Source organism: Lissotriton vulgaris, chromosome 10, assembly GCF_964263255.1.
Source record: "Lissotriton vulgaris chromosome 10, aLisVul1.2, whole genome shotgun sequence".
NCBI classification, from domain to species: Eukaryota; Metazoa; Chordata; class Amphibia; order Caudata; family Salamandridae; genus Lissotriton; species Lissotriton vulgaris.
The window spans coordinates 749800505-749812984 of NC_141698.1; the positions used below are offsets into that span (position 1 = coordinate 749800505).

General features: G+C 44.8%; 1 protein-coding gene across 1 annotated transcript in view; it reads right to left on the minus strand.

Moving 5' to 3' along the window:
- The window catches only part of PDSS1 (decaprenyl diphosphate synthase subunit 1), a 266914-nt gene that overhangs the window by 196278 nt on the left and 58156 nt on the right, over positions 1–12480 (minus strand). Inside the window, exon 5 of the mRNA XM_086941653.1 lies at positions 4811–4952. Coding sequence (XP_086797779.1) covers positions 4811–4952 — 142 coding nt within the window. The remainder of the gene's footprint in view (positions 1–4810; positions 4953–12480) is intronic.

Consider the following 12480-nt stretch of genomic DNA (forward strand, 5'->3'; position numbering starts at 1 on the left):
GGCGGCATAACACGCTCTAGTAGTGGGTTTTCTCGTCTCTTTAATGATATTCATGCGGTCTGGTGGTAGGTTAAGATAACCAAACTCTAAGACTTCAGGAGCCAGATCGCCAAATTCAGTTGGTTCGGGACAGGGTGTCTGACTTCTCCATGGTTCTGTGTTAACATCGAGGGTGTGAGCTGTAACTTTTGATGTGGAACCAGAGAGAGATCTAGTAGTGTGGTGAACCACGGCTTGCGTGCCCATGTGGGAGCTACTAGAATGAGCTTGAGAGACTGAGCTTGCGCACCACTAGTGGAATGAGGGGGAAGAGGCAGAAAAGCGTATGCAAATCTGCCTGACCAGTTCATCCATATGGCATTGCCCTCCGACCTTGGGTGTGGAAACCAGGCGGCGAAGGTTGGGCATTTTGCATTTTCGTGGGTGGCAAACAGGTCTATGTGTGGGTGCCCCCACTGTTGGAAGAATGGTTGAAGAACTTGTGGATGTAGTTCCCATTCGTGAATCTGTTGTGACTGCTGACTTAACAGATCTGCTATCTGATAGCGGAACACCTTCCAGGAGTTCACAAACAGATATGTTTTGAGGAACGGCCCATCTCCAAATGTTCTGTGCGAGCTGGGGCAGTTGCAGAGAGTGTCCCCTCCCTGTTTTTGTATATAGTACATTGCTGTTATATTGTCCGTCCGGATTAAGACAGCTTTGTTCTGTACTTGAAGTTGAAAAGTTTTGAGTGCTAAGAATATTGCTAGCAACTCTAGATGGTTGATACGCAACCTGTTTTGTTGGTTGTTCCATCGACCTTGAGTCGTGTGGTGTAAGAGATCGGCTCCCCATCCTGTGAGGGATACGTCTGTTGTGAGCACTATTTGTGGAACAGCCTCGAGGAACGGCCATCCTCTTGTCAAGTTGTTGGTGTTCCACCATTGCAGAGCGCGATGCGTACGGCTGTCTACCAACACCAGGTCTGTGAGCTGACCTTGAGCCTGATTCCACTGTCGTGCTAGACACTGTTGTAATGGGCGCATTTGCAGTCTTGCATGTGGCACTATGAAGATGCAAGATGCCATCATGCCTATTAATCTCATGAACACTCTTGCTTGGAGAGACTGTTGGTGTTGAAAAGTTGAGACTAAGGCTTGAAGGCTCTGTATCCTGGCTGGACTGGGATACACTAGAGCTGTAGATGTGTTTATGGTAGCTCCTAGATACTGATGCACGTGCGAAGGCTCTAGGTACGACTGTGTAGTTGATCATAAACCCTAAGTCGTGCAACAGTTGAATTGTCAGCTGAGTGTGTTGTACACATTGGTGGAATGATTTGGCTTTTATGAGTCAATCGTCCAGGTAAGGGAAGACGTGTATCTGTTGTCTTCTGAGATGTGCTGCTACTACTGCTAAGCAATTCATGAACACCCGTGCAGCTGTTGTGACACCAAATTGAAGAACTTTGAACTGATAGTGCTGTCCTTGTATTACAAACAAAAGATACTTCCTGTGAGCAGGATGTATTGGGATGTGAAAATAAGCGTCCTTTAGGTCTAGCGTTGAAAGGAAATCGCCTTGTAGCAACAGTGGGAGCACTTGTTGCAGAGTGATCATATGAAAATGATCTGATTGTATGTAATGGTTGAGGGGCCTGAGGTCGAGAATTGGTCTCAGTGCCCCGTCCCCTTTTCCTCTAATGGGACTAGTTGAATAGTATCTTTTTGTAGAAGTGCTAGGACTTCCTGTTGAAACAGAGTCAGGTGGTCTGTAGACATAGGACGCTGCCTGGGTGGTATGTTTGGGGGGGGGTTGCTGTAAGTTCTAGGCAGTAGCCATGTTGGAAAATCTGTCTCACCCACCTGTCCGTTGGGATGGAGTTCCAGACAGGCAGGAACTGAGTTAATCTGCCCCCCCCACAGGAGTGGAATGCTGTTGGGGGAGAAGAGGGAAGTCACTGCTTAGTTGAGGAGGAGGAGCGATTGCTGTTATTACCGCGTCCTCTTCCCTTGTTATTATTGCCCCTGTATCCTCCTCTAAAATATCCTTTGTTAGAGGATGTTTTTGTTTTGAAAGATGTTGCTGTGTCTGCTCCAGTCTGCTTGAAGCCTCCTCTATAAAAGGAGCGACGAAAAGAACCTCTAGTCTGTGTGGACTGTAGAGCTCCCATTGACTTTGCCGTATCCGTGTCTTTTTTCACTTTCTCCAGAGCAGTGTCTACTTCTGGACCGAATAACTGGTTTTGGTTAAAGGGCTGGTTCAAAATTGTGGTTTGTACCTCTTGTTTGAACCCGGAAATGCGCAGCCATGCATGTCTCCCGAGTATCACGGTGGAAAAGTATAGACATCCTCATCTAAAGGATACGTATTTGGGTCTGTATTCGGATCCTCCCCACCACCTAGGTCATACTCCTCATCAGTTTGTGGTGAATGTGAGGATGCAGGAGAGGCTACAGGAGAGATTTGAGGTGAAATATAAGGAGGGATAGGAGAGGAAGGAGCTACAGGGGAAGTTGAACAGTCCTTTTTGGCAGAAACCACAGGTGTAGGTGGCGTTTCTGCTGGTCTCTTCTTATGAGGTATAGCACCCACATGTCCAGTCTTTGGGTTTATGTAGATTTTCTTTTGTTTAGGATCTGGCCTAAACAATTCTTCCTCTTCATCCTCTACAACCTTCTTCTGCGTCGTTTTTTTCGGTTCGTTTTTTTTTGTCGTTTTGCCTTGGGAGGTGTTACAGTGTCCTGTGGCAAAGTTCTTGGTGCCGAAGGTGTTACTCTCGGTTTGACAGGCGTGTCCGAGGGCTTCCGAGCCTCGGGATCCGGCCTTGCGGGTGTTGTCACCAGAAAGGCAGTCTTCGGAGTGGAAGCTGACTTTCCATCTTTATCTTTGGAAGAAAACGGCTTTGGAGCTGAAGCTTCTTTTGATTTTGGTACCGAAGGGTCTTTCGCTTTCGGCATCGAAGAATATTTCGGTTTCGGTGCCGAAGAGTCTTTCGGTTTCAGTGCTGAAGAGTCTTTTAGTTTCGGTGCTGAAGAGTCTTTTGGCCTCAGTGCCGTTGGAAGTGGTGGGATAGGCACGTGTGGTTTGCCCGGTGCCGAAACACCCGAAGGCGTAGTTGTCTTAGTCGGAGCCGAGCTCGAAGTCTGGGCTTTAAGAGAGCGCTTGGACTCGACTGGGCCCCTTGGGCGGAGTGCTGACCTTCGCCTTTGGCTTGGGCAGTGTATGAGGTGCAGGGGCAGATGTATTCACGAGTTGACGTGATGAAATCGAGTCGTCTGAGGCCTCTGCCTCTGATAGGATCTGGATATCCGGCGAATCATCTTCTTCTGGAACGAGCGGAACCTCGTTGTCGAAGATATTGTCCGGCGCTGGGGCTGATCTCCTCATTTCGTGTCGATGGGCCCTCCGATCCCGGATGGTCTTCTTCGATCAGAAGGACGCACAAGCTGTGCAGGTCGACACGTTGTGATCTGGCGATAGACAGAGGTTGCAAACCTTGTGATGATCGCTATGCGGGAATTTTGCCTGGCATTTCGGGCATTTCTTGAACTGAGTTCTTTCCGTGTGGTGTAGGCCGCAAGGCGTCGATAGGCCTAACGGCCAACTTCGATGACCGAAATGGAAGTTATGTCGTCAAAAAGCTTTTTTTTTAAAATAATTTTTTTATTGAAGTCTTGGATAAACCACATCAAGAAAATAGAATAACATATCCATAGTACATCCGGAACCAGATAAATGAAAAAGAAAATAAGATGAATAAAAGTACATTCCCAATACATGCACAAAATTCATTAATCGAAATAAGATTCCCAGATTTTCTCAAATTTCCGAACCGCCCCAATTCTTTGAGCATAACTTTGTTCACATTTTCTCCATTTCGTAGCGCCATTCTTGTACAGTAGGGCAATATTGTGAGCACCAATTCTGAAGTAATAACCATCTAGCCACCGCCATAGCTATATACAATAGTTTGACCAATTGCCCAGTTAACATCAGATCCGGATCAAAACCAAACAAAATCAACTTAACATTCTGAGAGATCATAATTTTCTGTTGATTTCAAAGAAATGTAAAGATATCCTCCCAAAAGGATGCTATCTTTTGATAAAGAGCTATAATATGGGACCAATTGGCGGGGTTATAGAGCATGCACCTAAAGCAGTTAGATGAGCTGTTGGAATACATTTTAGATACAATTGCCAGAGTTTTATGTCTTAAAACAGTTCACAAATGGCAAGGGCAGGAAAATTTAGCCTTAACTTCTACTCTGTGGCAAAAAATCAATAGACTGAACTTTTCTGTGTTAAGAGGCGCTAATTGACGCAGAATGCTGGTTTTTTTTTTTTTTAGTAAATGGCTTATACTTCGGCAATTGTATCTAAAATGTATTCCAATGTCGTCAAAAAGCTTGTCTTCGATGTCGAAGGTAGTTTCTTGAAGTTTGTGGAAGTTTTTCGCTTCGAAGTTGCTGGAAAAGTTTTTCTAGCCGGAGCGGAGAAACTTTCATCCGAACCCAGTGGCGGAAAAAAACAATCTAAGGATGGAGCCGATGCCCATGCGCAGTATTGTCCAAGGGAGGAGTCACCTATATCATGACTACAAAGACTTCTCCAAGAAGACAACAACGTGCAATCATACGAGCCCAACACCAGGTGGCGATCTAATGCTAAGTGTATGATCTGCAACTCATATGCCTCGAACCAGTACTTTCAAAAGAAAGGTGGTGTGAGTGGGATTTACTTGCATAGTGTAGAATTTGCAGAGGTCTCAACTGTTGAATTTGTAGTGAAAACAACATTAATCACACTTTATGCACACAGCTTACCTTTTTTTCACCCCACAAGTGATTGACTGTGTTCTTTCCTCTTCTGGAATCGGAGCCGTCAATCACATCATCATGGACTAGGCTTGCGGTGTGGATCATCTCTATAACCAGAGCAACGGACCTCTGGCTTGCAAGTACCTCCCTGGAGTGAGAGACACCTATAGTGTGGATTAATGTTACTCCAAAATCCATAAAGCTCATGAAACTCATTAACCAGGTTGGCACTGTTGACTATGCCAACATCAAATTAAATCGATTTCATTTACAGAACAAAACTATTAGCTCACAGCCACTAACTGGTGCTCAAGGATGATATGAGGGTCTTGAGAGAGGCACATCAAGACAGCTTTTTCAATATAATCCATTAAAATGCAAATAGCTCCCATTCATATGCACTGTGTGTTTATTTCAAGAATACCCATTTGGTACTCCAGAATATCCTAATGGACTCGGCTCATGAACAAATAGGTCATTTGAGAATATACCTTCCATCCTACCTACGCTTTGACATGTTGCAAAAATAATTAATTTTAAATGAATTCTATAAATTCAAACTGAATAACGGACAAGACTAAAAGCAGCAGAGTTACTAAATTGCAGTACTGCTCTTAAAAAGCATGTTTCTATAGAATTACAGCTGATAAAAATATAAGTGTAGACGAGGGGTCTTGAGTTCACATTTCTGTAAGCAATTGAATCATGCTCTGCTGAAGTCCTGATGGCATCAGGTACGCGCTGTTAAGAGTCGCTGCATACAAATCAGTTATCTAGTCAAGTGCGGAATACTGTGAAAGCAAGGGCGTTAAACAACAGGTGTCCTTTGCTTTTTATGTTTTTTGTTTGGCATTCTTAAAACATTAAGCTTTTGACATGAATTCCAGCACACTGTAAACAGATTACAGGTGAAGAAGGTTTTCTTAAGGACTTTTTTTTTAATAGTAAACTTGAACTTTAGAGTTGCAGTTCAATCCTAATCATCAAATTTGTTGTCAAAAACATATGACAACTTCGCATGACTGAATCTAAGAATAACTTCCTTCTTTAAGCCTTACTTGTGTTAAAATATTTTCTGCAGAACTGGGACACCAGGCTCTTTATCCACTTCAACAAGTGGCATGTGTTGCACGCTGAAGCCTAGATACCTTGGGTAGCTTGGAACAGTTATGCCACCATAATCTGGTTCATTTTACTTTTATCTGCCCTAATTTGTTCCGGAGTACACAACAACAATCAAAGGTTCACTGGAGATGCTTCATCTTTAAAACAAGATCTTCGACAGCCTTGCTGTGGTGAAACAATGATACTTTCAAAGTGCATCTCCACCCAAGTTATGGTGGCCACTTACCTCTCATGCCAGGCCATAAGGTGAATAGTGTTGTTGGCAGCTGAATAATATTACAAAGGCAGAGGAATGTTGCCAAGAAATCCTATGGCGAAGCTATCTAGTGACTCTTTACAACAACAAAAAATCATGCTGAGGGTATGGAAGGATGTGGTAGTGATCCTGCTTGTCCCCCATCACAGTAACCTGGACATGGGCAAAGCACCAGAACATTTGTGAAGCCAGAGACGACAGGGAGGCGCAATCTACCAGAATACCAGAGCCTAACCAGGGCAGTAGCAGATATCTATGGTCTCCCACAGAGGCGAGCAGCTGGCAGAAGAGAGCCAAGAAAGACCTAGTCGGTGCCTGAACGGTCGGAGTGAGTGCTTTCTTGAAACATCCATAGGACTGTATATGTCTGCATGAACCTGGTGGATTTACCCCGATTGCCGTGAACAGGAGTCACCTAAGAGAAATAGCCATGGTTGTCTTCTCTGACAAACTGGAGCAAAAGCACCTTATTGAAATCGGACAACACGCTCCACACAGATATGGAATGGGACACAAAGATTCAGAAAGCTAATGAGTACGTCCAGCATTTGCTGGATGGACTCTCAAAGAAGAGTGAAAAGTGTGGGGGCAACTGCTAGCAGGATGGCGGATTTGGCGTCTCATTTCACAGAGATTGTCTCTACGACCACAGATCTGCCACATTTCAAGACTGTATTTTGGACTGTATTTTAAAGCAGAACACCGCACTAGGAGCCTCTAGACACCCTTCAGAACGGGACGATTCTTAAGTGTTGGTGTGCCTTCGCTTCTAGCTGTAGACTTGCTGTTGGATGGAGTGGAGAAAGTGATAAAAGGCCTTTTACAGACACAGGTTGAGTCAACACAGCCTATAGGGAAGGATGCCCAATGCCTCCCTCCGAAGCCACGAGGAGGCAACTCGGCAAGCAAAGCAGCCGATGGAACAGTTCTAGCAACCTTAGGATCTGCTTCTTCAAATCTGCAGAGACAAAGTGAAGAAGTCTGTAAAAAGTTTGCGATGTTTGGCAGGAGTTGCTTGTTTTTCTTTAGACTTTTATCCTGACATTTGTCATGAAGGGAGACATGGTGGCTAGGGGCCTTGTTGTCTCTGATGGGCTGCAGGTTATGCTCACAGTGCAACACAATGGAAACCATTACACATTTGCCCAAAGGTGTAGTTCTGCAATAGCATTTCTTGGAAGTATACCAAAGTTCTTGGGTCTCTGCATCTAGGGGTAGCAGGGCCTGAGGGATACCTCTTCAGGGAGCTTATCTGTAGGTATTTTTCAATTGGTTTCCTCTTGAATTCATTTTGGTGTCAATCCACTTTCCTTTCCCCCTTTTTGTCCCCATTGGTCCACAATTTTTATACATACGGTTATAGCTACAAGAAACAACTTACTTACCTTCGGTTACACATTTTCTAGTAGAGACTATTTCATACATGCCAACCCTCCAGATTCAGATGGGAGACTACCGATTTTAAGGCTAGTCTCTCGCCTCGAGATTCTTGCATCCAAAAACCCAGTTCCTCAGTGGGCTTCAGCAGACAGGGACTAGTCTTGTGTGAGTTTGGGTATGCACTGCCAGTAACCTGCTCCTGCAAGCGAGTGCACATTTTTGTCACATTCTCTCTGCCTGCCATAGCGCTTTCTCTCAGTTCTTAACAGGCCGGGGGGGAAAAATGTATGTTTGCATTTCAGTTATACGATCCTGCATTAGCACACTTGCAAGTTCCATATAGGTCAAGAGACTCTTTTCAACCCTAAATAGAAGTCAAGTCAATGGAGAAAAACACATTCCCCGATTATTTTCTTATTTTCCCAATAACTTTTTTTAAAATGTATTTATGGTATTCTATTTAGCCGCAGATTCCTCGCCTTTTGAATATTCCCAAGGCATCAGACTTAATCTGGATAATTTTTAGCAGTTTCTCTGCATGCCAGTAGGTAGCGCAGTGCGACTCCACACTGACGCCAATACGCACTGGAAACTATGGGCGGAGCCTATATAGGAGCTACTCATGCATGCGGACATCAGTTGTTTCAAGACTGTCAACGACCCCCATACACAGAACCCTCAAAAGGAAATTAAGTGTGCAGATTCCTAGACTTGGAATCTTAATTAATGGACAGAGTCCAACCACAGAACACAGAGGATCGGTGGGTCGATGAGGAATCTGCAGCTAGATAGTCTCTAGCAGAAACAGTTACTGAACATAATTAACTTGGTCTTCGATAGAGAATTCTAGAGGCAGATTCCTCACCTATTAAATTGATACCAAAGCAGTACTTATTTGGAGGTGGATCTGTGGATGGACTCAACTAGAAAGTACTACAGGGCAGAGTGGTCAAAATGCCCCTCTCTGTGAACCAGACTATCTAGAGAAAAGTGCTTAGTGAATGTATGGAGGGACACCAACATAGCTGAGTGGCAAATGTCTAGGACAGGGAGTCAGCGTGCCAACAGTGGCAGCAGGTCTAGCAGAATGAGCATGCAGAACGAGCATGCAGTCCTCTGGAACTGCTTTTAAGCCAGTGCACAGCACATGTTAATGTAGCGCACGATCCAGCAGCAGATGGTTTTCTTCTACACAGCCTTGTAATGGGGTTCCTTTGATAAAGCAACGAAAGGAACCGTAGGGCTGATGTGACTAGCAAAGTGGGGCAGATAAGCCCAAGACTTGGGTGCCTTGGCTTCGCTTTCCTTTGACTAGTCAAGAGTGGAGTCTCCCTTTTCCACAAACAGACGGGTGACTGAACATCGCCTGGAAAAACGGTGGGCCGCAGTCAAGCATGACGGCGAATTGTGACACTGGTGCAAATTGAACGCCCAATGGAATCTGGAAGATGAGAAAACTCCCTTCCTGGACGTCTCCACCCATTTGGACTCCCTACTAGGGGAGCAGTCGGAAATGTTTTGGGGTTAGCATTGCTGACGCCTGCAACATCAAGCTTTCCGGTGAGGGGCACAGAGACAAAAATGCAGGGTAGCCTGGGGCAAGAAGGCATCGACATGATGGCCAAAGCAAGGCTCCGCCCATGCCCCCAGCAAAGTATTCATAAGGGCACAGAGACAAAAATGCAGGGTAGCCTGGGGCAAGAAGGCAACTTGGCATCGACATGATGGCCAAAGCAAGGCTCCGCCCATGCCCCCAGCAAAGTATTCATAAGGGCCTTGAATCGTAAGGTGGCTCAGAAGATTTATGCCTAGGCTGAAGAGCCTCCATAGGTAAATTGGTCTTGACCTTCAAGGTGGGGTGCTGAAGGTCAAGGATTTCGACCCCTCAAAGCATAACCATGGCGTAGGAAGCACCCTCATCAGTGGCAGAGACAGTGGAGAGAAGAGTCCTGACTCAGGGGATTTCAAGGCCACTAGACTCCTGCAAGTTATCATACCAATTCTCTTTATAAGGCTGACCAAGCTCATCACCCGCATCACAATCTGATATTAATCTGTGTTGAACAGGAAATGCAGGAGCGCATTTGTTGTGGTAGAGGCAGATCAAGTGAAGAAATTGGAGCCTCAAGGTGCTACTCTGATAAAGGTTGAAACAGCACTTACTCAACATCAAAGAGGACAATTGGGGCCTCATCTTCTGACACTGACATCGATGTGCCAGGTACAGGTTTGGACCGGTGTGGAATCAGAGGCGGTTCCGTTATGGCTCGGAGGAAGAACCCACTGGCCGTAACCCAGGTGGAACTCTTGGCTCCATGAGCACCAGAAGGAGAGTGCGCCAGAGGAAGTACGCAAGGACCCAATCAGTCAGAGCATGGCCTTGCAGAACTCTTTGATCTGCTTAGGTGTGGCAGACAGCCCTGGATACCCTGTTTGAATCAGAACTAGTTGTAGCACCAGCTCCGAAGTCTAATGACTTCGGGAGAAAGGTCGCGATGTGTGCCATTGCTCCCACACCTTCTCGGGAGTGCAAGTGGTGTAAAGGGGTAGAGTCCCGCTTAGATTTCTTGTGTTTTTTTCTTCGACTTATTCAAAGATTTGGTATACTCTGCATGCCATTTCTGCAGTATGTTTTTTTCCTGAAATACACAAATGTATCCTAAAAATAAGTACAGTTGTACTTAACAGAGGCCACGTGTCCAACTTACATGTGCGTGCATACAAGATTCATGTGCATATGAAAGGTGGGTGTCTACTGGGACACTGCGAGTGACTGCATAATGGATGCACATGATTCACAAGATTCAGGTGTCTAACCCCAATTTTCTAAATTTACGTGGGACCATTGTTGATTTGGTGGTTTAGTTTGAAATTCGGCAATTTTCCATCCTTAAAAGAGAAATTCAGAAGCTGGAGGTTCTGCTTAACGAGTTGCCCACTTGTCACCCAGGAATTATTGTAAAGGAGGGGCAGCCATATCATAGCAACCTAGCATTCCTTTTCTGTCAGCTCTGTCCAACTGATTGACACTTTAGTTACAGACATGAGAGTGAATTTAACAAGCTTCAAAGGAGGCTGAGAAATTTCTAACTCTGCAATGGAAGATGGAGGCAATGTTTTTTTCATTCTGTAAGGCAGTAAAGGAGACGCCATAGAAGGTTCAAAAGATTTCCCTAGTCAAGAAAATTGAACCTTAATTGAGTGGTGGGCCAATACATAGAGAGTGGGAATTGGAGTCACCAAAGATGAGTGAAAGGGAAATAGAACAACAACTATTTTCTAACCAGCATTTGAGAAGGGCTTTCTTTAAGGTCCCCAAATACAAACTTAAGGCAAATGGAGAGGACCTTATATAGTGGTTCTAAGGAATTAAGAACTTGTCCACCTTTGTAATGCAATGTATTTGACAAACGTGTGAGCATGCTGCTAACAGTACTTGATTAATAATGCTGCGTTGTACATTTTTTTTATAAATGTTCTCCAAATATAGGATGATAAAAGAGTGAAAATGTTTGAAAACGGTGAATTGCGCTTGATGAAGCTACAACAAGATCTGAATAGTTCAGCTGCTAATGGTACTTGGCATGGAAAAGTCTGTCAACTCTGTCGGCATCCACTTCGGATTCTCTACTCAGATGGAATGCCGCTTCTTGCTTAGATACAGTTGTATGACTTTACAACGCATGCCGTCACCCCGCATTCCGTTGCAACGCAAATCTTTACCCCGCCCTGCTGTCGGGGGTGCGCTGGAAGTTGGAATAGTTTAATTTACTATTCAAACTCCAGTGTATGCAACATTAGGGACGGTTTTGGAGTTACATCCAACACCTTCTACCCCTTGCTACACACCTTTTCGAATTGCAATGGCATGCGGGGTAATGGCCTGCGTTGTAACACTTGCAGTGTAACAGCTGTTCCCCTTAGATACAGATTACTACAGCCAAACTACAGTGCAGAAAGGAAACTGTGGCCTGTAGCTCCTTCAGTTAGATCACGTTTTTACATATGAAAACGTCCTGTTGAGGACCACGGGAAATGTAATCACGTTTTCCACGTGCATTCCGAAATATGTGTTATGTGTGTTCATGTTGGGGGTAACACCCCTTGACCTTTCAAGCTGTTCTTTGTTTTACAGGAACCTCGTGATTCAAATGAATACGTAGGTACTTATGCATGCACTAATTATCGATTGCAGCATTATTTATTTTAAGTAACTCACTGCAGAGCTAAGGAGTGGCGAACACAGGGCTGGTCCCTGTGTAGTCCCGAAGAAGTGCTTGGGGTATGCACGAAACATGTGGACAGGAGTTGATAGGCACACCTTAACACATTACGTTTAGGGATCCTATTTTTCCACCCCATTTTTAATGTTACCACCTGGAAGCAGGAATAAAGTTTATTGAAAGCTTACTGGGCAGGTATTTTTAAACATATCACTTAGTCCACTCCACTATCACACCCGCACCACACATAGTCAATTATAAGTGCTCCTACGTAATTCGCAAGTCGCAGCACGCCCCAGCCCGTAGAGGACTGGGATGGCCCCAATGATGAAGCATGTCACCATGGGGTAACCCTGGTGAGTGAGGGGACACCAAGAAAAAGAGCAATTTTCTCTTTTTCTATCTCCTATACCTTCCATGCCAACCCCATTGAGCGTTGCGAATGGAATTATAGTGACCGGCTAGGCTCTCAGGTATCTGGTAACAGAGACCTTATGTTGAATGACCAAAAAGAAGCAAGGAAATCATAGTAACAATGAAGCCAACCAATGTTAAGCAACTGGTAGGCTGCAACTAAACTAAGTAAACAAATGTCTTGCAAGCGACAGCGCATGCACTGTCTCATGCAAGACAAGCATTTGCAATGCAATAGGTCTCGCATTACTGATATTTTTGAGGCATTGGCGCTGCAA